The sequence below is a fragment of the Pseudorca crassidens genome, chromosome 1 (assembly GCF_039906515.1).
Source record: "Pseudorca crassidens isolate mPseCra1 chromosome 1, mPseCra1.hap1, whole genome shotgun sequence".
NCBI lineage: Eukaryota > Metazoa > Chordata > Mammalia > Artiodactyla > Delphinidae > Pseudorca > Pseudorca crassidens.
This window is the reverse complement of record NC_090296.1, coordinates 142,852,343-142,879,072: the sequence shown is the minus strand read 5'-3', so window position 1 is coordinate 142,879,072 and position 26,730 is coordinate 142,852,343. Positions and strand designations below refer to the sequence as shown.

The following is a 26,730-nucleotide window of genomic DNA, read 5'->3' as shown; positions in this document are numbered from 1 at the left end:
TGTGAGGAACACCCATTCCATCCCATGCCACTGGCTGGTGACCCATTTTGAAGTTTCCCAGCTCCGAAGAGGTTGAGCATGGACTCTGCTGAGAGGTGCATGAGAGTCTCTGGGCTGATTTTCCTTCTCAAGATTTTTTTCCTGGCATCTCTGTCCCAATTGCATCAATCCCTGGGGACCTGGGCCGCTTGCAGCTCTGGACCCCAGTTGCCACAATAGACCCCTTGCCAATTACATAGGAACTTCAGGTTTAACCCAAGAGCTGGAAAGCCCATCATACAAGTAGAGAGATAATGGGTAGGAGAAGGGGTGTGGAAAGACCAAAAGAGACAGCAGTTGCTTTGTGCCCCATCTTCCAAATGAGGAACTCCTATCTGCTCTGCAGAGTAGGTGCCAGCCCTGGGAATGATGGCTGCGACTGCTCGAGAGCTGAGAATGGAAATATCCAACGGCTGCCATTGGCATCCGGACTGTGCGAGAGACTGATTTACAGAGATGGAGAGAGGCCATCTGGCTGGCCCCAAATTTGATCTACTTTTCCCTCTCGTAAATCCAGTGTTCACATAAATCTCTGTATTCTCATCCCACCCATGCTGGGTTCCTTTTTTTTTTTTTTTTTTTTTTTCCTTTTTATTCTTCATGAAAATAAGTAAATCACTGACAGTCATCCTATACCCATGCCCCAGTCCATGAAGCTCAGGAGCTGGGTCACCGAGAGAGGCTCCCTCTCACCATGAGTCTCTGCCTTCTTCCGCCCGTAGAAAGAAGGCTTTGCAGACATCTTTGTTCTGGTTGCATGTGGACACACGGCACCCTATGCCTTTATTACCGGGTAGATTTTTTGAGAAGGCAGCCAGAGATGAAGTGGAAAGCACATGAGATCAGAGCTGGTAAATCAGTAATGGACCAGTGGCCCTCCCACTTCCCTGCTGGCCTTGGCCTGCCCTCTAGACCTGGTATCCTTGCTGGGCCCAGCCATTCTGCTGACTGCCCACACGCCTCACCTTTCCTGACCCTTTCCTCTGCCCTTTCACATCTTTTAACTTCCGTGCCCACCATTCCCCTGAGGACCTGACCAGTGACTAATTCATCTGATAAATTAACGCAAGCAGGTATGCTGGACAGGAATGTATCCTGGGCTCCACACTCAAGCTATTACTTCTTACATGATCTTTGACAAATCATTTCCCTGTTCTGGACCTCAGATTTCTCACCTGTAAGATGGGAAAACTGTATTAGACAGCTTCCAACATTTTGGTCAAGAGTAGAATCATTTAATCCAACACTTTTTTGGTGAAACCTCCAAATTTTGAAAAGAATGCAAGGTGGTGCTTGTTGAAGTCCTTGATCGCTGGCTGAGACACCATGGCTCTAGAGGCATTGCCATTGAACTTGGTGGTACCAAGAAGCCCAGCACCAAGAGATTACTGTGGTATAATTAAATTCTAGCTTCTGTCATTCAAGTTGTGTGAATGTGTCCTGATCCCCAGAGGAAACTGAGCCACCAGAAATGAGCAGGTGGAAACATGGTATCTAGGGCCCTTTTAAAGCTATGAGTCCACCATCTCTCATGTATGCTAATGACTGACGGAGGTTTGATGGGCCCCTTAGATATGCTTTTTGCACATTCACATTCCTGCAGCGCTGTAAGCCCAAGGCAGCCCCATGGATTTCAGCTAGTGGGGATTGCAGTGGCAAGAGGAAGATCTCTGGTTCGGGAGGCTTCTCAAGAGTAGCATAATTTACAGGGGAGCCTAGTCTGCCCAAATAACCAGAAAAGGCCAGATGCTTGGCAGAGGGAATGCAAACCAATCGCGTCTAGGTTTCCACTACCCTGAACATGATGTGTAAACCTCACACCCATTCCTTCATTGCCTCGTGTCTTGTCTTTTGAGGTTACTAAACTCTGTCATTTGAAGCAAGTGGATGTTTGGCTCCATTTGCCTTCTGACCTCATGAGGTGGATGGGGAAGGCTGAAGACATATGTGAGCTCAACTGTGCAGGCTGCTCCTCCTGTAGAAATGACCCTGCCCTTCACAGTTCATCATTCAGCATGGCTGCGTTGGTCATTGCTGGGCTGTATTCAAGGTCCTGTTCAAGGACCCTTGGAGGTGGTCTGGTCTCACCCTCCCCTTCTGGTCTACAAAGTCCACATTCACTGACACCCCTTTGAACCATTGCTCTTCCATTTATCTTCCTGGGTCCCAGGGCAAGTGGCTTGGTCTGGTGCTTCTCCCTCACACCGGGTCTCCCACTCCCACAGGGGCCAAGTTGTGACATTTCTGTGGCCACCAGATGCCCACCCTCCCATCCTACCCTGGGACTTTGTGATACCTTACCAGGTCCTGGTCCTGGGTGGGTCCTAAGCCTTCTGCCCATTAACTGCTGTTCCCACAGCTGTAGTCCCAGTTACACCCCAGTACTTCCTTCAGCCCCCTAAGGGAGGACACAGGTGCCTTCTAGAAGCCAAAGTGTTCATGTTTCTCTGCAAATATACACTTTTTCATAATCTAAAATCAAGAAATAGAAAGAGCAAGGAAACTTAATTACACTGTCAGCCTGATTTCAGATGGGCTGTGAGCATAGGCTAATTTACAAAGATAAAACATTTGGGGCAGTGGTTCCCCCACTGTTTATTTTAGCTGGGAGACCATTTCTTTGGGGAAATCTTGGGGGCATGGGCCTTTGTCAGACCTTCTACCTCCCAGCTCCCTCCCTCCGCCATTCACACTGATCTCTGAGGAAGCCTAGGGCTCTGAGATGAACAAAGTTTGAAATAACTGGCTGGCAGATGGGATGGGACGTGGGTGTCAAAAAGTTGGTTTCTGTTTCTACAAGGTTCAAAATGCTGAAGGAAGCAGGAGTCAGGTCTGGCTATTGTGATTTAGCCTCATGCTCTTTAAAGGCGATTAGGATCGTACTTGTTGGGAATCAGCATTGTCTTTATTATGGGCACCAGCTTTCTTCCCAAGAGGGGAACCTAGCTGCTAAAAACCAGTATCCCGGGCTTCCCTGGTGGCGCAGTGGTTGAGAGTCCGCCTGCTGATGCAGGGGACATGGGTTCGTGCCCCAGTCCGGGAGGATCCCACATGCCGCGGAGCGGCTGGGCCCGTGAGCCATGGCCGCTGAGCCTGCGTGTCCGGAGCCTGTGCTCCACAACGGGAGAGGCCACAACAGTGAGAGGCCCGCGTACTGCAAAACAAACAAACAAACAAACAAAAAATAAAATAAAATAAAATAAAAACCAGTATCCCGTGTTGTTTCCAGGCCCTGAAGGATCCCACCCTGGCAGCCAGGAAGGATTTCCAGAGGGAAGCTGAACTGCTCACCAACCTGCAGCACGAGCACATTGTCAAGTTCTATGGGGTGTGTGGCGATGGGGACCCCCTCATCATGGTCTTTGAATACATGAAGCACGGAGATCTGAACAAGTTCCTCAGGTAAGCGAGGATGGCCATCCCTTCCCCTAACCCCCACCGAACCCCTGGGGTTCTCTCTGGAGCCAGAAGTCCTATCGCTCCTCTGAACACTTCAGTCTGGAGATTAGAAATGAAAACAACCTTTCATTCTTCTACATTACCTCCTGAGCAGTTGGATATAGGCCTTTGCCCCTGATTTCTAGGGGGGGATGTTGAGGATGCTATGAAAAGGAACCTGTACTCTTCTTCCTGATTCTAAGGTAGACTAAGAAGAAGGGCAGAGTGTGAAATGGGTCCAAGGAGGGAGATCAGAGGACCTGCCAGCCTGTAACTTCCAACTTTAAGATTCTAGGGCCGGCCCTTCCCCTGATGCCGTGAATAGCTTTCTGACTTTGTGCCTTATGTTCTCACTAGCAAAGTGAGGCTAGCACCTTCCACACCTCCTAAAAACCTTTTTGTCAGAGACTTTTTGATGATGAATAAAAAGGTACAAGGTTACAAACTCACTGGGAGACAGAGATGGTTGAATTCAAGGGCAGATTTTCCCCCAGATAAATTTAGAACTGGGCTATCCAGTATAGTAACCATATATGGCTATTTAAATTTAAATTTACAATAACTAAATTTAAATAAGATTTAAAAATTCCTCTGTCTCACTAGCCACACTTCAATTACTCAGTAGCCACATGTGGCTAGTGGCTACCATATTGGACAGTGCAGTATAGAACATTTCCATTAATAGAAAGTCCTGTTGGCTAGCACTGTTCTAGAAGGATTGGATTTTTTGTAAGAAGGGTTCCCGCAAACCTAGAGCAGGATCATCTGGATTTTGAGGGGCTCCTGATGGAACTTTTAAGAGACTGAGACCCCAAGCAGATGTTCTGGATGGAGTTACAGTGGGGTTTGGGGAGATGTGAAATCTACCTTCCCCAAAGAAGATAGCATCTCACTGACAGAGCAGAGTTAGCACTTCTCTGCCTCTCATACCTGTTACCTCCAAGTAGTGCCCAGATGTGGAAGAAGCAGGCATGTGTGAGCGTCTGTGGAATCCAGGGTCCCAGGAAGCACATTGAACACTCGGGCCCTGGACGCTTTTAGGGTGTGGTTCCACTGCTGAGAATGAGATTTCCAGAGCTCAGATGTGGGTTATGGCAAACTCTAGCACACTCCCCAAACCTTGATGAGCATCTCCTTGAAGTGGGACATTCAACTGAGTGCTGTGGTGTTTTGAGGAGGGAATGGAAAGGGTTGGTAGCAGGTTTCCAAAATTGGCCCTAGAGGAATTGGAAGGTATCTGTAGGCTTTTCTAAACTTCCTGAACTTGGTTTCACGGTGAAATTTACTCCTTTCCTGAAGAATTGAGTCCTTAACATAAGACAGACTTGGGTTCATATTCTGAATATGTCTTAGTGATGTAACCTGGAGCAAGTTATTAACCCCTAATTCTCTCTCCTAGAAAATGAGACTATTCATAACTGCTTCACATGTTTGTTGTTATGAGTATTCAATGACTATATTTGTATAAGGCCTGGACAAGTTTCCCATGTAGCTAGGTGTTCAGTCAATGGTAGCTACGATTAAAAGTATTACAATTATTATTTTATCAGAACTGTGAACCATGGTAGTTTCTAATACAGGCAGCATCCTTTCTCAGGACTCGGGATCTTCCTCTTCCTGTGCTTCCATTTCCCTGAGGTCAGAGGGACATGGTCCATTTTCCATCAAGCCCTCCCCATAGATTCAGTGGTGCCTTCAGCCCCAAGTACCACCAGCAAGGCTAAAGAGAGGTCCCGAGTGCCACTCCGTACCACTGTCATGCCCGCTCTAAGGAACAGGAAGAAAAAGAAAAAGAGAGAAGAAGGCCCTTCCTGCTCTTGCATCTCCCAGTGGGTGTGTTTTAGGGGCAGGCTGCAGTGCACTCTCCTGGTAAGTGGGAATGTGGCTTGCCTGCTGATCCCTCTTCCTTGTGAGCTGATGTAGTAGTTCTCCTTTGGAGGCATGAGGTAGGCAGTGCCCACAGGAGATAATAAAATGAACGTGTTATATTTAACGGTACCTTTCAGTGGTAACCGGAGAAGCAGTAAAACAGGCTGAGGTCTCATTGTACACCAGGGCTCCTTGGCTCACAACTATATAAATAAGGGCCCTGGGTGTGTTTAGAGCTGACTGGGCTCTTTAGAGAAAAGAGTGAACACTAAAAGTGACTGATATGACAGGGCAAGGTGTTAGGATAACAAATCTGGCCCATGATTTGGGATGGAGCAGGTGCTGTGGCTCCCCAGGTCTCTGCCTCAGGGTCACAGGGTCTCTTCATCCCATCTTACCATTAACAGAAGTTATCCAATCCTATACAGTGTGGTGGAGAGGTCAGGAGGTAGACTGAAGAGCGTTGCTACCCGAAATGTGGACTGTATCAGCCCTGGAAGCATCAGCCCTGGGAAATGCAAATGAATGAGCTCTGCCTAGCCAATCAGAATCGTAGGGGCCCAGGAATTGTATTTAACAAGCCCTCTGGAAGCTTAAAGTTTAAAACTCTCTTCCAGAGCCACATGTCACCCATGTGGCCACTGTGGGACCTCTGTGACTTTGACCAAGTGATCTGATCATTTCGTGCCTCAGTTTCCTTATCTTGAAAATTGGGGTGGGAAGATTGAGTGAATTAATATATAATATTTAAGATACTTAGAGCAGAGTGTGGAACATAGTAAGGGCTGTGTAAGAGTTAATTGTTTTATTAATTGTTCTGTAGTAGACATCAAGAACCTGGGAAGCCCCTGGATAACCATAACATATTCAAGAGTAGGTTCATTCCCTGATTCGTTAAAGCATGTCTGCTGTCATCTTAGTTGGGAATCTGGTTGTAGAGTTTGACCATATCCATACTCACAGAGTATAATTTTGGGTAGATAGAAATAGTCCATAAGTAGACTGAGAAGAGATCTCATTCATTTCTGTGGTACATTCCAGAGAACAGGAACTCAAGAAGACATTTCCCCTTGATCTCCTTAATTCTCTCTGCCCCCTCTCTTCTCCCACTAACCCCACAGGGCCCATGGGCCAGATGCAATGATCCTTGTGGACGGGCAGCCACGCCAGGCAAAAGGAGAGCTGGGGCTCTCTCAAATGCTCCACATTGCCAGTCAGATTGCCTCTGGCATGGTGTACCTGGCCTCCCAGCATTTCGTGCACCGGGACCTGGCCACCAGGAACTGCCTGGTTGGAGCTAACCTACTGGTGAAGATCGGAGACTTTGGCATGTCCAGAGATGTCTACAGCACTGATTACTACAGGGTAAGGTGGCTTCTCCAGATGCAGCAATCGTGGCAGAGCTAGTGCCTTCTCACATGTCTTTGTCATTGTCCATTAACCCTGTTACTCCGGAGCACACATATACACATCTGTGCCCAGATATACATCTGATGCTTATCCTTTGGCCACTCCTGCATCTCAACATACCTGTTAATTATTCTCTGGATAGCTCACTCCTCCCTTCCACCTGGATAGGGATACTTGACTGTATCCTTACATTGCAATGACATAATGCACTGTGTTCTTACTTCCATCAATACTCATTCTTCATGCAAACAGATACATACACACACACACACACACATATATATATATCCCCAAATGCTCACGTGGACAAGCTTAACTTGGTGCTACATTTTAACATCTTTCAACTGAGTTCCATATGCAGCCTCACCCACGACACATTTTATTCTTTAACATCATTTGGTGAGCTTATAGGCTTGTTTTCAAAGGTAGATCTTGATAAGAAGTCAGAACCCAACATAAAGTAGCAAAAATGGTTAACGTATTGCTGAGCAGAATTATCCAAATGGCATAGGAAAGATGAGGGAAGGAAGCAGGTTCTCATTGCCAACTTTGGAGAGAGGTACAGGTGGGCCTTAGGAAAAGATTTTTGATTGTGAGCGGAGATATCACGTTCGATTTTATCTCTATAAAAGTATCTACTTTATATTAATAGGTGTCTTATTTTGCTCCCCTTTGTATTTGGGAATCATCTTCCCACGGATCAGTGAGTGGTTCTGACAATGTTATTATTGCCAGGGAAAGGACGGGTGGGCATGAGTGGCATTTATTCCCAAAAGGAGAAATATGGGTGCAACCTGTATACAGAGATAGGATAACTTCTGCAAGTTGATTGGGAGGCAGATGCCTCAAATATATGGAAGATTTACTTTGGGGTCTTTGAATGGGTAAGGAGTTTGGATGGTATATAAGGAGAGGGTGGGGCAATGTTTTGGAGGTTGAGAGGCATGGCAGCCATTTCCCTCATCTTCTTTGTACAGAATGAATGATCATATTGTGAATCAAAGGACCTAGATATATGTCTTTTTGGCCTGAGCACGGTGGGTCAGGAGGCTGTGGATTTGGGGTTGGCATCTGTTAATCAATTCTGTCTGGATGCTCTCGATGGCTTTGCCTAAACGACATTGCCCAGACGTTATAAGGGATCACTCAAGACACTTTATTTTAGCCATAACCTGGAGAAAAATGGAATATTTGAGAAATTCCTTTTGTGGCTAAAAATGGACGAGTTCATGGTACAGCCAAAAGATGGCAGATGGTAGACCATCATGAGAATATGAAGCAAAGTAGACCAAACAGTAGCGAAGGTAGAAAGTCTGCAGAAAACTGGGCAGTTTCTCTAGCTACCTGCCCAGTCCAACATCCCTAGATATGGAAAAAGGAGCATGATGTAGCAGTAGGCACAGACTGATGGGCAGGGCAGACCTGCCAGGAAATATCAAAGTGGAGTCTTTCTTTTGCATCTAGACCAATTTTTTTTCCAGTCATTTCCAAGAGAGGCATCGGTGTGGTCACTAAGGGCCCATGGGTCATAGATTTCTTGAGTCTAGCTGGAACTGGCACCGTTTAATTGCTTCTGCACTCTGCATAATGGGGTTTGCTGGCCTGTCTGGCTGAGCTCAGATTTATGCTGGTGTTGATAAAAGCAAGGGATGGATCATTGTTTTTCTGTGTGAGGCAGATGTTTGATTATACCAATCTGGTCTCCACTGGCTTTACCAGGGTGTTGGGAAACAATATCTGACCAGAATGTGTGAAAACTCAACTTTAAGCTTGCTTCAAGGAGTGCAATTGATATTTCTTGATTTTGATTTAAAAGAGAGAAGAAAAAAAAGATTACATCTCCAGATGATCCTGCTGTGCCCTGACCTGAACAGTTGTGAACTGTTGCTCTTTATACCTGGGAGAGCTACAAGGAGTAAATCCATCTTGTGTCTGTGGGCTCCAGGGCAGATTGGAATTCAAGGATGGGAGAGTGAGGTGGGAAAATGTTCACATACCAGGTATCCACAGTTCCCTTTTCATGAGTTCTAAGCCAGGTATAAGCAGAGGCCAGCTGGCCTGAAAATGTGTGTCTTTGGTCCCAAGGAAGTATAAAATAAAAAAAAGGATAGCTGGGGCTTCCCTGGCAGTCCAGTGGTTAAGACTCTGCCTTCCAATGCAGGAAGCGTGGGTTCGATCCCTGGTCGGGGAACTAAGATCCCACATGCCATGGGGTGCAGCCAAAAACTTAAAAACAAAACCAAAAACGGACAGCTGTTGCAGTAAAAACACAATGCACCATCAGAGAACTGCATATCCACTCATGGTGGGTAGATATTATACTCTACATATTCAAAGAGCAGCTTGTGTCGTATCTTCATGTTCAGTACAGGTGCCCACAAGGTCGTCATGTGTACACAGTCCCACCCCCTCCCTCACCTTCTGTAAAACAAAAGGCAGAAGTAGACTTGCCTGAGGTCATATCAGTAATAAACTGTGAAGTCTTATTATCCGTATTGGAAGACATCAAGGTGACAAGGGAGTTCTGTATTTGGGCCCAATGTTACCTATGTTCACATCCTAACACTGCCATTAACAGCCATGGGACCTCAATGTGCTTTCCTGAAACCTCTATTTAATTTCCCCGTTTTTCAAATGAGGACAAACATGGTCTCTCAATCAGGTTATTTTTGATGTTAAGCCAGTTGATCTGTGTAAAGAGCCTGGAATACACTACTTACTGGATAAACTGTTGTTTATTTTCCTTAGTCCCCTTCACACCCAAGGCAGGAGAACCTCAGGGATAATCTTATTTCCACATGTAGTTCTCAGGTCAGAGAGAAGGACCTCCTGACCATTGGAAAATAAACTGGGATCATGTAGCTGCCCCAAAGGAGCAGAGCCTTTATGTTGACCACCTCTGGAAAATTTCCTTCCCAAGGTTTCAACTTAAATAGAAATACTGGGTCATCAGTACTTGCCTGTTCTTCTGGTCTGTGTTTATGTGGTCTTGCTCATGAATCTTAGAGCTAAGTCCATGTTCAGGTGATTTATGAAAGATTTTTTTTGTTTGGTACACCGGCTGAGACTCTGGGAGAATACAGTGATTTATTAGATAGCAAGAACGCTGAAGGATTCTCTCTGCAAGCTGACACCCGGGACAGGTTTGCACCTCTCGGCTACCATACGTTACTGAAATCTGTTGGGCCTAGGAGTTTGCTGATTTCTGGTACCTAACACAGCTAAATGCAGATAATTCAGGCGTGTGTGTGTGTGTGTGTGTGTGTGTGTGTGTGCGCGCGCGCGCACATGCGCTCATCTGCCCAGTGTAGATTCCAGGGTGTGTATAGGAGGGCAGAGGGGGAGGTGGAGATAAACTCCTCCTTTTATTCTTTCCTTTTTAATTTTTTAAAACAAAGAGCTGCCATCTGGCTCATGCACAGGTGGTATGAAAATGATGTACAAAGGTGAACTGCTTAATTTCCTGTTACATATTTACAGAGAGAAAACAAACATCTCTGCACCAGAGTGAGTGCCAGAGCGATTTGTTCTCGCTTCTTAAGACTATGCCCCATGACAGATCCCTTTTCCTTGTATGGGTCACTGACTCATACACTTCTGAGACTGCCTTTAACCTGGCTTTGACAAGGGTGGGGTTTTGGTACCATTATATCTTTCTCAGAATATCAGACAACACTAAGAGTTTAGGGCTCAAATCTGGAATTAAAGAAAGTCCTGAAGAAGATGAGGTTGGAATTCCAGAATAGAAATGTTTTCAGATGTTTTGATTTGGAGGGGAGGTGGTATGCTGATACAGGAAGAATGGGGGTGTAATAGATTGGTGCTCTGATCCTACTGATGCAGAGGGCCAGGGGTGCACCTTCCTGTTCACTCTGCTGTCCTCTGTGCCTGGCACAGGACCTAGAACTTGGCAAACACCCAATAAACATATGAACAAATGCATGAAAGAATGAATGAAGTCAGAATGGGAATTCAGAGTTAGGCAGGAAGTGGATTAGGCCAGACCAAGAGGAGCCTGAATAGGCATCACCTTTGTGGAAGGGCTTCCATGCCCTGCAGGGCCAAGCATCGGGATCCCTTCAATAGGCTCCCCAGTTAAGATCTAGGGCAGATCTTATGTGTTCCAGCTACACCTAATAGTGACAGAGGTGACAACCAGAATGGTAGCAGCAGAGAATCAGTGGATGAATAACTCTGCTCTTGAATCCCGCCTGATTCTCCTGTGTCCTGGGGCTCCCTGCTTGATCATGTAAGCCCTCACACCAAAACCAGCTGAAGGAGGCATGCTCATTTTACACATGCTGATTGTGGAGCTTTGCACTTTCTCACCAGCCTCTTAGTGCTCTACTGGGAAAGGAAGAGGGTCTTCTGAAATCTTCCAGGTCAGCTATTATTGGCCTCCGTTTTATAGTTAAGCCTTGGAGAGGGTTGGTGATGTGTTCAAGACCTTGAGATTCTCCAGCAGCAAGTCAGTGTTAGAGCCTTTATACAGCCTTAGGATGAGTGATCCACTTTGTACATTTGCTAAACTTGTCCATGCTGGTTTATTTCCCCTTGTGCCAAATACCCTAGCCATTGAGAAGGTCCATGTGCTGGGGACAGGATTCAATACAATTCCCTGACTATGTGCAAGGATGAAGAGAATGTGATCTGTATTCCCAAGGAAATGAAATTTTCATAGGGAATATAAAACAGGATGAAAATTTGTAATTCCACCATAACACAATAGAGTTACCAATTTCAAAAGCCCATGTAATTAGAGGGATAATTTGGGTCTTGAGGCAGTCAGTGGGTTGAATATTAGGAGGAATAAAAATAGTTTTGAAATAGGCAAACCAGGAGAGTGATCTGGAACAGTGTGTCACTCAACCAGCCAAACCTGAAGGTACATGAAGGATGCATGGAAGGATGTTTGTAAAGGAAGGATGGGACCACTATGGCAGCTCTTGAAAGGCCAGCTAGCTGTTCTGACGTGGGTAACTGAAGGACAGTCATGGGAAGTTTGTCATCTGTTTTAGTGTAAATGAGGCTCTGTGAGGACCAGTCATCAGGCAGTGGCATGTAGGAGAGACGGCTGGGACCCGAGGCCACTAAAGCCATGGCAATGGTCCAGGGAAGAGACAATAAGGCTGTTTGCTGTGAGGTTAGCAGTGGAGTGTGGAAGAGAAGCCATCGGAATTAGTGGGGCTGGGAAAGGTGAACTCAAGGCTAGGGCCTGAGAACTCAAAGCCTCTATCCGTTTTGTACTGTAAGCCTGAAAAAGAATAACAGTGAAACGGAGGGTCGGGATGGATTTTTTACAAATGCATATTTTAGGCCACCTAGTCCATTCTGCATCCCTAGAGTGTTAAAAACAGATGAACAAATGCCAAATCATTCAATTTTAAAGAAACATGAAGCTGGAAGGAGCCTTAAATGTCATCTATTTCACCCCTGTGGCCCCAGGCAGAACAGCTTCAGAATCATTCCCGACAGATGGTTTGCTTGCTCTATTCCGGTGCATCTCCTGGGATTCCACTGGCTCCCCCTTATTCTTTCCAGCTGTGGCAAAGGGAAGCTATCATTAGTGAGAGATTTATCTATATTTTTCTTTCTAATTCGTAACACCCTTTAGAAGTGGGAAGTTCTCAGTTATGTCTAGCCAGAATTTTACCTGCTGCAAAATAAGTCTATATTTTCCTATATCCTTAGAGGAGATAAACACAGTTTATATTATAAAACAGACATTATAACACTCAGGAAAACGTGAAGATGCTCAGTGAGACCAAAATAGGTAATTGGTTGTGTTTTATTTGCTGGAGGGGAATCAATGGGATATAAATATCTCCCTCCCTTGACATGCCAAAAACATAATATCCTCTTTCTGAGAGCAGTTTCCAGGGGTCTCCTAAATTTGGTTTCACTTCCCTGTAATATTGAAATCTAGTTGTTTCCTTTTGTCAGTGACAGTGGTGCAGGCATGGGATAGATGCTATCATAGTCAGCCTGATCTCCATGGGGACAGATATTGCGGAAAAATAAGGACAGGCAGAATCCTCATCAGAAAGTTTCAAGAACATGAGGCATGTTTATACTGGAACCCAACCTCAAGAAAGGAGAGGAGAAGGCTGCAGGGTGTTAATTCACTTTATCCTTCTCTGCTCCTGTGGACGGTGGGGATAGCAGCCTCTTTATAACTTGACAGTGGCGAGTATTATAACAGACCCAGTTTGGGGTCCTCAAGTATAAACGGTTTTTTTTTTTTTTTAATGACAAACTGAATATATAACATATAAAAATACACAAATTTCCATACAAATATCTTCTCTACCAGCTGTAATTAAGATATTTGTATGTGGGCTTCCCTGGTGGCGCAGTGGTTGAGAGTCCGCCTGCCAATGCAGGGGACACGGGTTCGTGCCCCGGTCAGGGAAGATCCCACATGCCGCAGAGCGGCTGGGCCCATGAGCCATGGCTGCTGAGCCTGCGCGTCCGGAGCCTGTGCTCCTTCCGCAACGGGAGAGGCCATGGCAGTGAGAGGCCCGCGTACCGCAACACACACACACACACACACACACAAAGAAAAAGATATTTGCATGTAAAGAGAACAGTATGTTCCCTTGACTTCCTCCTAGTAGGGGACTGTATTTCTCTCCTAATCCTCAAAGCCCGGGACTTTGTGATCTGAGTCTAAACAGGAGGAGAGGGAGGAGGACTGGGTCAACATAGTGTTTGATATTCAGAATTTTAAACAGAGTTTTTACTCCCGGTTGTTTATTTTTTAAGTTTAGCCAATCCCACAGGACAAAGCTGAGGTGGGGATGGGAAGAACCCAGGAGAAAATGGGCAAAGTACCCACTAATTCTGGAGTCCAGCAGAGAGATATTCCTTTGCATCCTGAGCTTCTGCTTATGAGCTATGTGACCTCAGGAAATTTTCTTAAATTCTCTAAGCCTTAGATCCTCATCTGAGAAAAAAAAAATGAGAACAATTTCTTCTTTTGTGTGGGTTAAATAAGATAATGTATGCAAATTGCCTGGTACCTATTAGGCACTCAATAGATGGTAGTTATTATTCTATGTGAATGAATAAGGTAGAAATTATATACAGATCTTCCTCGACTTACGATAGGGTTACTTCCTGATAAACCCATTGTAACTTGAAAATATCCTAAGTCAAAGAGGCATTTAATACACCTAAGCTACTGACCATCAGGGTCTAGCCTCACCTACCCTAAACGTGCTCAGAACACTTATATTAGCCTACACTTGGACAAAATCATCGAACACAAAGTGTATTTTATAATAAAGTATTGAACGTTTCATGTAATTTATTGACTACTGTACTGAAAGTGAAAAATAGAAGGGTCGTATTGGTATAGAATAGTTGTAAGTGTGTGGGTTGTGATCTCATGGCTGACCGGCAGCTGAGGCTCATTGCTGCTGCCCAACATCACGTCAGAGTATCCTGCTGCATTATCGCTAGCCCAGGAAAAGATCAAAATTCAAAATTCGATGTACTATTTCTACCTAACGCGTATCACTTTCACGCTACGCTGAAGTTGAACTATCATAAGTTGGGGACCATCTGTATAAGAAATTTTAAATAATTTAAGGTTACTTACAAGCCAAGGTATTTCCTATTATGGTCTTTGGTGCCAGATCCTAACATTGAAGGGGAGAAGAGCCTACTTAAGAGAACTCAGGGAGATAAAAACAAAGCCACTCACTCTTCCGGGACTGATGTAGACTACTGGAGTTGGTCTGTTGGAAGCCCAGGAGGAAAAAGAAAGCACTTCTACTTGGTCAGAGGAAGAATTTTCCCATTTCGGACCTGGTAGCTCCAAGAAGAAGCTAACTTTTGATAACCATAACCATGAATTCTGTGGTAGACAAAGGCCTTCAGAACTAGGGCTCATTCTCCAGGCCAGGCCTCCTAAGTGTGTGATGCCCCTTGTTACCCTAGAGGAAGATGTTAGGGTCATGTGCCCTAGAGCCTTGGGGATAGAGACAAGGCTGGCTAAAGCCCAGTCCTCCCTCCTTTTTATCTCTTATTATATGCAACTCGATGGCCACTGCTCATTCCTGTGCATAACATGAGATAACGGATATTCAAGAGCTTTGTGAACTGTTGGCTTGGGTGCTGCTGATTTTATCACCACTGCCACCACCACCATTACCACCATCACCAGCAGTATAGTCTGCTTAGTAGATGATCATGTGCACTCTGGAAAAAAGTTCATCATCATCCCAAACTTGATTGGCAGTGGTTGTCAGTAGGCCATCTCTTCCACTCTGCCAATCACCATGACAACCTCTCTTTCACTGAGTCATGCTCTCCAGCCTCTGTAGCCAGGATGGAACTTTGAGTTGTGGCCCAGTTTGTTCTTGAAGTTGATCATTTTCTTACTCAGTGGGTCAATCCCCAACTTCCTGATCTTTGTATTTATTTAGTTAGTCATGTCCTTGAGTCATTTGGGTACATGCATGTCCTGTAGCCCTCTACAGCATAAATTCCCTTAAAGGCAAAGGAACCCACTCCATTTTTATCACAGTGATGTTTCACACAAAAAGCGCTTAATAAAAGTGCTTAATTAAAAAATATATTACCCTATGCCAAGTGTTTGTGATGGGTAAGGAATAACGGCCATTATTCCTTAACGGTCCTATAATGGTCCCCACTTGCCAGGTACCAATAGTCAGTATGTGGGGATTCTGGGTAGGTATATCTGGAAGATGCAGTGGTGTCACCTAAGAAAAAGCCAACAGGATCTGACTCCCTACCAAAGGCCCAAACATCTGCTTATCAGTGAAAAGGCCTGAGAGAATGTCTCACAATAATTAAAACACCCATGAGACTGCAGTTAGCACCAGGAGGACAATTTATTAATGTGCACAGGGGACCAGATTATTGAAAGGCTGTGTGATCAAAGCATTCACTCCCAGTAAGCCAGCCTGTGTGGGGAGCCTGACCACATTGAGAAGGTTACATGAGGAAGAAGTCAGAGCAAGGGAGTCAGATGAATCAAATGATCAGTGTCATCTAGGTAAGAAATTCTGATATATCCCTATTGATCTGATAGCAAGGACTTCTTGGCTTCCTAGTCTTCTGCTTAAATCCTCCTCTCTCCCCTGACTGAAGCCACCCAATTGGACTGTCCTCCTACATCCATTAACCTCTTTTGTTCCTAAGCCAGTTGTGAGAGCCCTTGATAAATGCCATGAAATTTGGGTAAGTGATCTACACCGGCAAACTCATGAAATCCTGGCTAGAAATCAACTTGGAGGTCATCTTGTTGAACCCACTTATTTGAGAGATGGAGACACTGAACTCCAGAGAAAGAGCAGGTGTTTCTCAAGCTCATGCATCTATTTGGTGGTAGAGTTAAAATAAGAACGTTGTTCTCCCATCTCACAGGTCCAATGCTTCTCTTTGGTCATCATCAAAGGACTTTGAGGTCAACCAGGCTATTGTTATTATTCCTACTTACAGACCAGTAAACCGAGGCTCAGAGAGATTAGTTGGTGTTCCTCAGATTGCACAAAAAAGTTGGGCAGGGCAGAGATGGTTTCCGTATTCTGATTCCTAAGTAAGGTTTTCTAAAGAATGTGAGGCCATTTGTGAATAGACATTTTAAATGGTCTAACAGTATAGTACTGTCTCCATAAAGTTAGGTAGAGTTTAAAGTTAGAAGTGGCAGAGTAATTTAAGGAACTATTATGCTTATGCCAGGAACTGTGTCAAATATGTATTTTTGTAATGCTATGAAATATTAGGCCAGATTCACCCTCTCCATATCAACAGATTCACACATCTGCATTCTTTCTCACTTCCCTCACACCTCACCATCTGTCACCTGCCCTGTTTCTAGCCCACCTCTTGCTGTGACTGTTTGTCTCACTCTGTCTTGAAGTCTTTCTTTCTGTCTTCTATGATCTCTTTTACTTTAAAGAAAACTCTTCAGTTGACCTTTCTGCCACCTCCAACTTTCATTTGTCTCCTCAACTGCTCTAATAGGCTGTGTTCATCTTCTGTCTTAATTTTTAAGCTTCTGATCTTACCCCTTCCTTGACTCTGCATCTTGGGGTTCACTAATTATTTCACCACGGCCAAATTCAGATTTCTTTCCTCTAAAGAGTCTAATCCTTTTTTGAACTAACTGTTGGATGACATTATCAATAACTGCCCCATTCTTTCTCCCGCCCCTCCACTCCCCCACTGCTTAACATCCTTGTTCAATGCCTTAATGATGCTCTATGATCTACTCCCCTTTATAGCCATTCTTTACCTCTTCCACTGGTTTCTCTCCTTCCCATTGGAAGTTCTAGTGCCACCATTTTAGACATCTACTTTGGAAAGCTCACACACTCACATGGTTATAACCCTTTCTTGCTTTTGTGCAGAAGCTGTTTGAATTTACATTTTTAGCTTCTACCTCTTCTCTCTTTGATTGCTTAACCAGTAAGTCTCCCCTGGACAGTTCATTGGTGATTGAAACTTGTCTCGTTGGAGATACTACTCACCGTGGTGACCTCCTACTTCTCAAATAGCCACTCCTCAGCAGTCTGTTGGCATGAACAAAAACTCTTTTGGGAGGTTCCTGGAATAGGAGTCATTTTTGAACTTGTCTGTCCCCCATTTGTACCTAATTCTTCACCAAATCCTGTTACATCTTTCTTCATAGCACCTCAGCATCACTTGTTCTTTGAATGTTGGCAGGAACGATCCTAATTCACACCCTGATCAGACCAACACTTGGATCAGTGTGTGCACCTTCAGTCTCAGAGCCCTCCATGCCATACTTCTCAAACTTTTCATCATTCTGCCTGCTTGTTTAAAGGCTTGGGGAAATATAATTTCTCAAAAATATACATTCCTCACCCTGCACTCTGCCAGTCTCCTTCCTGTCCCCTCCCACAAGAAGCCCCCTGACACCTAGCCAGCCTGTCCCTCATTCCACAACGGCACTTGCTCATTCCCATTGTTTCATAAGGACTTCTGCATCAGTTTGCTAGGGCTGCCATAACAAAGTACCACAAAAGTCTGAGATCAAGATGTTGGCAGGGTTGGTTTCTTCTGAGGCCTCTCTCCCTGACTTGTAGACGGCCGTCTTCTCCCTGTGTCATCACATCATCTTCCCTCTGTACATGTCTGGGTCCAAATGTCCTAGTCTTCTAGGCACCCAAGTCATATTGGATTAGGACCCACCCTGATGACCTCTTTTAACCTTAACTACCTCTTTAAAGACCCTTTCTATACATCTAGTCACATTCTGGGGTACTGGGGATTAATACATAAGAATTTGGTGGGAGGACAGAATTCAGCCCATAACGTCTTCTCTTCCCAACTTCCCATGTGCTCTTTTTCTCATATCCCCCTTTGTTTTTTCTCTCTGTCTGTTCCTCACTGCCATCAAAACCCAGTGACGCCCATTTCGTTGTCCTCACGGGATGGTCTCCTTGGCATCGCCCTATTGGTTTACACACACAGATGTATTGCTTCATGAATGTGCTTCTTTTTTTTTTTTTTTTGGTGGTACGTGGGCCTCTCACTGTTGCCACCTCTTCCATTGCGGAGCACAGGCTCCAGACGCGCAGGCTCAGCGGCCATGGCTCACGGGCCCAGCCGCTCCGCGGCATGTGGGATCTTCCCAGACCGGGGCACGAACCCACGTCCCCTGCATCGGCAGGCGGACTCTCAACCACTGCGCCACCAGGGAAGCCCTGAATGTGCTTCTTCTTTTTATTTTTTTTGATTCATTCCTGTGCTTCTCTGCCTCTGGTTTGACTGAGAGCAGGGACTGTGTCTCATCTTCTGTCCACAGCTCTTGATTTGGGAGGTGCTTGAAAAATGCTATTGCTAAGGTACCGTAAGTTCCTTCTCTAAGGCAGCCTGACACACACACACCCTCCTCTGACTTCTCAAGAGGCTTTTTGAGGGGAAACGGTTTTTCCCAAGTGGTAACAGGGAAAATAAATGGTGATTCTGTTGACAGCAAGGAGGAAGAGGGCTGAGGCTCTATACAGATGACGTCCTGTTAGCTCACCTCCTTTCTAAATTGGAAAGGCAGGAAAGGGCATCTGGGAGAGAAACGCCTAAAAGTAGTGATAAATTCAGTGATTTTTTGCTGAAGACAAATATTTCCTCAGAAGTTTTGGAGAAGGTGCTATTTCTTGACCTAAAGGGATGAAAATTCTAGGTAAAAATCTACCTCTTTTCAGAGAGTCAGTTGGCTGGAAGGCTCATCTGGTCAGGAGTAGAACCCTTGGAGGGAAACCAGTTGGATCTTGGTGGCTCACAAAGGAAGAAGCTGGTTGTCGTGTACTAGGAGTGGTGTGATGGTGTATCTGCCTAGCCATGGACTCCTGAGTGAGGGCAGTTGGGATGAGTTGATGCAGTTAGCCTTTCTCTCTAGTAACATGGGAGAGGTGTTTGGAAGCTGTGGCCAAGAGAGACAGGCCATTCAGTTAAGGATATACCCACCTCCCTTCTCCTCCTTGCTTTCGTCCTTCCATGCTTCCTTCCTATGCCTTCATCCCTTTCTTCTCTCTTCCCCTGCCCCCCTCTCTCCCCCATTCACTGTCAGGAAGGGCTATGCCAGAAGGGCCCGCTCAGCGTGTCATGGCAGCGGCAGAGGCTAGAAGCATCGGCAGCTTCCACAGTGAGTCTGGATTTCGTTTCTGGGGTCAGGGGGCTGGGCAGTCCACACACAAACTGAGAGCTTGCAGACTTTGGAGAGGAACTTCCATGGGCTGGGGCTGCTCCCCACATCTCCTCCCCTGCCTCCCATCATGGGGACATCGTTTAACATTCATGGAAGTTTCCTGCCAAAGGCTTTGATGTGCTTCGGATGTCTCATGGGCAAGAAGCATGGTGGTGGTGGTGGTGGCGGAGGGGCCGGGGCCATGTTCTGCTAAAATGAGGTGCACATCTGGGAGAGCCGCCGGAGTTCAAATGGCTGCTAGGGATTCTGTCCGGGCCTGCGCGTGTGGTAGAGGCTGGAGGCTCTGCATGGACTGTGGTTTGGCTGCTTTCTTGCGTTTCAGGAAGGGTGCCTTGAGTTTTGAATACACATTGGATGCCTACACTCCCTAAGAGACTCCCTTTAAGGAACTAAGAGTACCACATAGACTTCAGGGTCTGAAAAACTGGAGGTCTCCCCGTTGACTTCAGGTGAAGCTTAGTCTAAGAAATTTGATGTTCAGGATAGCTATTACAGAGCTCCATGCCTGAGTCATATCCCTGAGTATTGAGGGGAAGGTTTTCCCCCTCCCCATTGTAATTTCTACAGTAGTTTCTGGAGTGGAGATGGACATACTGCAGCGTTAGTCAAAGTTCCATCTGTCTTGCCTTGATCATCAGACAGAAGTGGATCGCTTCCTTCCACTTTTTGCCTAGAGGCTGTTTCCTTCTGTTTGGGGAATGGTCCACTTGGGAAAATAGAAACACAAAATTTACCTACCCAACCTTAAAATCTCACACAGACTAGGAAATATGAGTCCTTCTTGCCATCTCGAGATGCTTTCCCACAGGCCAGATGCTGTTTCCAGACACTAACTGGGTGTGTTGTAGTTCATTTTTAAGAGAGAAGCCTCTGGTTTCTATTACATGACATTATCCTGATGTCAGTCTTCTGGGCAGGTGAACGGGGTTGCTTTTACAATTCCATTCATTTCTCTCATGATTTGGTTAAGGAGGTAAATTAAGCATAGCTTCCCAAGTTCTCTCAGGATCCCATTTTTATAGGTATCTCTTCTTGGCACTGTTACCAATAAAGGCATTAACGTTTAGGATTTTTCAATGCTAACAGCTGTGTAGAGCTTGAGTTTATCAGAACATGTTTGCCAGTCTTGTGAGAATTTTGAAAGCAGGACCATTATAAGAGATTAATCACTCTCATGCTTTTAAAACATCATATGCATTTCATTCACATCAAGGTAAAACTCTTGGTTTCAGGAGTTGATGGGCTTAATTAAAGTATCAAATTGGTCAAATTTATGAATTAAGTTCAAAAAATATTTATTATTAATCAACTATGTGTATTTGACTGGCTAAACTTGGATGTCTCAGAGAATGAAAAGAGAAGCTACTAATAATTAGATAGATACCACAGGCATAAACTGGGACCTTCCCTGAGAAATTGGGACATACAGTCACTCTCTTCATGTACTGTGAACTGTTCTAGGTGCTAAGGATACAACTGTGAATAAAACAGACAAAAATCTCTGACCTTAATAAGGAAGATAGAAAATAAAAATAAAGTAAAATATATTTCATGTTAGAGAATAACAGGTCCTTAGAAGAAAAATAAAGCAGAGGAGAGAAAAAGAAATGCTTGGTGATGGTAATGGTGGTGGTGGGGTGGTGGTGGTGGTGGTGGTGGTGGTGGGTGTGTGTGTGTGTGTGTGTGTGTGTGTGCGCACATGTGTGTTTGCAGTTTTAGACGGGGAGGTCAAAGCAGTTGAGTCTCCTGAAGACTGCAGTGTATTTTAGTTTATTTAATTTAGCCAAGGAAGGCTTTAATGGCTTGGCTTAAATTTTTCTGAAACAAGTCAAATCTGGAAATTCTGAATCCAAAGCAAAAGAAACCTCAAAAACTTCAGAATGACCAAAAAAAATTGAGGAGACAGAATCAGGGGTGGCCATGGCATTGGAAGCATACCTTGTCTGTTTGATAGGTTTCATCTCCAACTAACCTCACTGAGAGGGTGTCAGAAAGTGAATGAGGCTGTGGCTTTATCCACTTGGGGAGCATCTTTGTAGAAAATTCCTCAATCTTTGACTTGCCTTGGCCATTCAGGATAGTTCGAGGCTTTTCTTCTTCCATCTGGTGTCCTTGGGGGTTGTAGGGGATGACAACTCACATTTATTGTGCACCTACACCTGTCAGGCACTTTGCTAGGGGCTCTGAGTATGTTTATTTAATTTACACTGTTCTCACGATGAATTTATCAAAGTCTTACTTTATGGATTAGAACACCGACATTTAAACATGGAACTAGAAAATTGTGCAGCCAGGATCTAAACCCAGGTGAAAGTATATCTGAAACCCTGCTTCTATCAGTTAGTCTCAGCATCCATCCATAGATACCAGTTGGCAGGAAGTAGTAGAAAGAAAAGAGAAGTAGGACTCGCTGGATTACCACAAGGTCCTGCGAACTGGCTGACGCGCATGGCTGGATGAGGAGTAGATGTATTGGGGTGATTGTACATGTCTTTGCTGACTGTGCATGACGTACAGCAACTTCTGCTGCTTCTCCTTATGTTGTTGTCCTTGGGAATGGGGATAGGCATGGACCATTCGGGGGGCATGAGAGCTCGTCTTCCCATTGGGGCATCCATCCTAGGCAGAGGTGGAGCTTGACTTCAGTGTGTCCTGGGTTCCTGGGTTTCGTGCACGTTGGAAGGAGGGCGGTGCATGGGTCTCTGTATAGATAATAGGGTTGGGGAGAATGCATGCAGACGTCTGAGACCAGACAAAGGTTTTTCAACAGGGGATTGAGTGAAGAGTTGAGTTTGAAGAGAATCCTAAGTTTCCTGCCTGCCTTTGTGAATGGAACCCACAGACTGACTTCATCCAGTCTTGGGACTGCTATTAACAAGAAGCAGGAAGTCTCTGGACCACATCTTCTTATGGTTATACTTAACGTTGATATCACTCTGTGACCTTGTGTCTATTTGTAATGTACACTTACATACTTCTCAGAAAAAAAATTAAGTAGAATCTTATTTTATGCATAAGGTGGGCTCTTGATAAAGTGGTGTGGTAAGCAAACCACCGTTTATGTGCACCAGAGAGAGCTGCTGTAGCAAAGTGAAGAATTATTTTGGGATCTCCAATAATCCTCTCCCGTTTTCCTTTTACTCTAAAGGAGGATCTTTCCACCTGCAATGCAGTTATTTCCTTGGACTTCTGTAACGTATTTATCCAGAGGTCTCAATCCACGTCAAGGCAATGTCTCTTAGTTTCACAATATGTGTCATATGGATAGAGAGAAGTTATTACTCTGTCATTTACTCAGGATTTTCTTTACCATCACAATGTCAGAATCACTTAAGAATATACTCCAGGCACTTGAATGTCCCTTACTGTGGTATTCCAGCTATTGGATGATGGCTGCCCCGTCAAATCCTGGTTCTTTTCTGCCTATAGCCTGTTATCTAGTTTCCCTCCATCACTTTGAAACTCATGAGCTAAGGAGAAAATCATCATTCATCTTCCTCCATAGGATACTCTTCCCTGACTTGTCTCCGAGTCCCCTCCCTGGCAAAAAGAGGCAAGAAAGCAAACTACATTTTCTTCTAAAATATGAACCCGTTTCAACATCAGTTGACTTCTCTCTTCTGTATCCATGTGCTCTGTGGTGTACCAATTTGGAACAGGAGTAAAGGTTAGAAATATCTGCTTATCTTTTAAGCTGACAAGGATATTCCTTCTTTCACTGATTACATACTGCCCACCCTGCCAGTCACACATTAAATGTCTTAATTCTAGAAAGGACTTAGTTGCAGCTAGAAAGACAATGCTGGAGTCTTTGACCCAAGTCTGTGAGGGTACATGGTCATAAGTGAGTCCCAGTATGGGAACTCGCTTGGAGACCCAAGGCACACCCTTTACACCAGCATGCTGGGAACCCAAGGATGTATCTCCTCACCCCAATGAACCCAGTTTTTCTAATTAACCTGAAAACACATACCTGTCTCTTTGCACACCCAAGGCACAAAAGGAGAACTCAAGGTGAGCTTTTTTCACCCCCTCTCTGCAGGTTAGTGTTTTTCAGCCATCACGGACGGAGGTTGTAGGGTGAATCAAGTTGTGGTGAAGTTGTCTATGAGCTAGAGAGTATTCTAAAACACACTAGGACTTTGACAGAGTCAAAAACCAACATAGTTGAACAGCGTTGAAATTGTGGGATATGATTTTTCACCTTTTTGTTGCTATTCCAAGTCTTGCAACGTAAGAGGGTGAAGACTGGCCTTTTGGGAGGGAGCCTAATATATTGTCCTGTGGGAGGTGCCTCTTAATTACGTGGCGTCTCATGTCCTTAAGTTCAGGGAAATTGGTTGTGTGTTCCCAGGGTCAATCCTTTGGGTTCTCACCTGGAGATTTATCCAGAGATAGGAGCTCTGCCCATTCAATGGTAATTAATCTTTGAACTCCTGGTTCTCTTGGCATTGCTCTCTGATGATCTGAAAATAGATGTCTCAGATCAGAGCAAACCCCCAGAAGAGCATGCTGAGAGTTGCCTGGTATGAGGTGGGGCCCAGGGCTTCACGTGAAAGGGCTCTGGGGAGCCAGAGGGAAGATGACAGAGAAAAGAAGGGAACCGTCTGGTTGTGCCATAATGCCGCTCATTAGCAAAGGTGCCCTAGCATTTTTGATGGGATTCTATACTCCTTGTTCTGGATCTTATCTTCAAAGTTGGTCAAGTCCATTTGCTTCCACAATTCTTTGGGGACAGATGACTTATGAGAAATCCATATGTCTGGAAGGATTGTGACAAGACCTCCTGTCTGGAGATGCTGGTGGAAATAACATAAGTTCCGCTATCTCTTTTGCCTGGGTCTGCTGGGCTGGTCCCTACCTCTCTTGAGCATTAGCTAGTTCCTCTGATTTCTGCCACCTCCTCCCATGCTGGCATTTGTGGCTAACCCTAATGGAAACTAGATGTCTGATGCGACCTGCAGCCAATCGCACTGGTTTTGGGCAGGTGCAGTCATACAAGGAAAGCTTTCAGTTCAGGTGCTGGTCTCAGAGCCACATGTGTGATGCTTTGTGGTTGGTGAGACCCTGGCATGTGGGTACCAGCACGCAGAGCAGGAAAGAAGAAAAGTGCACTCGGGGTGAGAGAAGGTATATTGCACTTCCATCCTAGTTGGGCAAGCTGGTTTCTATCTGGGCCTCTGGCATCTCTTTGAGTCTTTCTTCTTAGGTTCATTTCTAGAAATCGACATTTTATTCCTAGAAATAAAGATGAACTTGAGAGTTGAATTTTCGACTGTTAGATCAAGATTCTTTTGGCTACAAGTGACAAAAAACTTAATCTATCTTAAGCAAAAAGGCAGTGTATTGTCCCAGTAATCACCAAATCCAGGTTTAGAACTTATTTCTGCAGTGGCTTAATTCTAAGACCCAAATAAGTCACCAGGCTTGACATGTGTTGCTAGCTCTCTCCCTCCTTCCTTCTCCTCTCTACTCAACCTGCCCATCATCCCTCCATCTCTCTGTGCCTTCCTCTTTCTCTGCCTGAAACTATGATCTTAGAGAAAGAGACATTAATGGGAAATAGATTTCCAAACAATCAAGGCTAATGAATTTTGAAAATTATGATGATACATGCTGCAGGAACTGAACAGATTATCTGGGACCTAGTTGATCACTAACAAAGACTTGTATTCATCAGGGAGTCCTTGCCATGGGGAGCCCAGCTGAAATAATCAGCCTCACTTCTACAGGAGTCAGGCCAGGCATCACGCAGAGAAAATCTGCAAAGCAAAGACCAAGGAAGCAAAGCCCGTGACTGACTGCTTTTTCCAGTCCGTCTACGAGGAGGAACATATGATGTTTTCCAGTGTCATTTTTATGAGCATTCTCTGGGCCGATGTTGGCTTCCATCTTCCTTCATTGAATCTGCAGATTTAGATATTTCTGAAGGAAAATCCTCTTTAGCTTTTATGGGTGTCTTTACAGAAATCAAATTCTGGGATTTCTATCATACTTCCCCAAATCTGCCACCTCCAGCCCATCAATTTATAGGCTTGAAAACTTTTTTTACAAGTGAGTCTCCCTTCAACTTGAAAATGCATAAGACCTCTGACTTGGGGGTGCAAAAGAACATTGGTTTTGGAATCAGAATAATTTAGGTGTGAGGCTTGGATCTTTCACTCTTCAGCCTTTTGGACTCACATAAGTTGCTCAACCTTTTCCTCCCTTTCCTTCCCTTCCTTCCTTCATGCAATGCTTTTGATAATAATAATTTCCAGAGCCAAGGCATATTGAGAGGAGTGGATGAAGCAGTGCATTTTGTCTTATTTATCACAGATCCTGGCCCAGTATAAACACTCAGTAAGTTTTTGTTCTGTATCCCTGTTCACTGGGACAAGCCTTCCACCTCTGCCCCAACCTTGAAATAATGAAAGAATCTCTTTCTACCTCTGTTGCAGTGGAGACCAGAGGTTTAAATAAATTAAGATGAGGGCACTATGCTTGAGGATTGCCTACCCCAGACTTAGCCTCGCTCTACCTCCTGGGGACTCACTAAGTGACCCTGAGTAAGATGTTTCATCCCAGTTTCATTAGAGACAAGAAGCCCACTTGCCCTTATCCTCCTTCTACGCTTTTGGAAACATGAATGTGTACAATAGAGTAGGAATGCCTTTGAAAAAAACCATCCAACTGTGATTACTGGCTTAGCATTTAAGACTTTCTCCTGGGTTCATCCTCGGAGCAGTCTTCCCCCTCCTTTTGACCTTGAGGGAGAAGCCAAGAGGTAGGGCTTGTTTATAAAGGGAGAAGGGGCAGCCCACAGCTGCAGGCCTCAGATGATAGCTTGGGATGCCAGATGCTGTGTGGAGGGAAAGCTCCTCCAGCCCTTTCATCTGAGATTACCCTTGGCTCACACCCTTCACTGCAAAAAGGCACCCTGGGATCCAGTTGTAGAGTAGTGGGCTGTGTGGAACTAGTGGGTCTCAGAACTCTAACCTTCTCCCAGGGCTGGGAGGGGCATCCAGAGGTCATCTAGTCTTTGCTTCACCGAATCACCATGTTTTGGAACTAGATGACCTAAAAGTCAACTAGCCCAATTCTCTTCGCTCACCCTACCAATTTTATAAATGAGGACCCAGGGGCCCAGGGATGAGCCAGGTGGTGTGATGTAAACCTAAGGCAGGGCCCTGGAGCTCCCAAGTTCTGGCCCATTGCTCTTCTTGTCTTTCTTGGAACACACACACACACACACACACACACACACACACACAAACTCTGGAAAGCCAGGC

General features: G+C 45.0%; 1 protein-coding gene across 4 annotated transcripts in view; it reads left to right on the top strand.

The window, feature by feature from the left end:
• The window catches only part of NTRK3 (neurotrophic receptor tyrosine kinase 3), a 385,061-nt gene that overhangs the window by 322,735 nt on the left and 35,596 nt on the right, over nt 1-26,730 (top strand). For all 4 annotated transcript variants that reach the window (XM_067696136.1, XM_067696126.1, XM_067696132.1 and 1 more), the window contains 2 exons: nt 3,269-3,441; nt 6,468-6,711. In XM_067696136.1, coding sequence (XP_067552237.1) covers nt 3,269-3,441; nt 6,468-6,711 — 417 coding nt within the window. The remainder of the gene's footprint in view (nt 1-3,268; nt 3,442-6,467; nt 6,712-26,730) is intronic.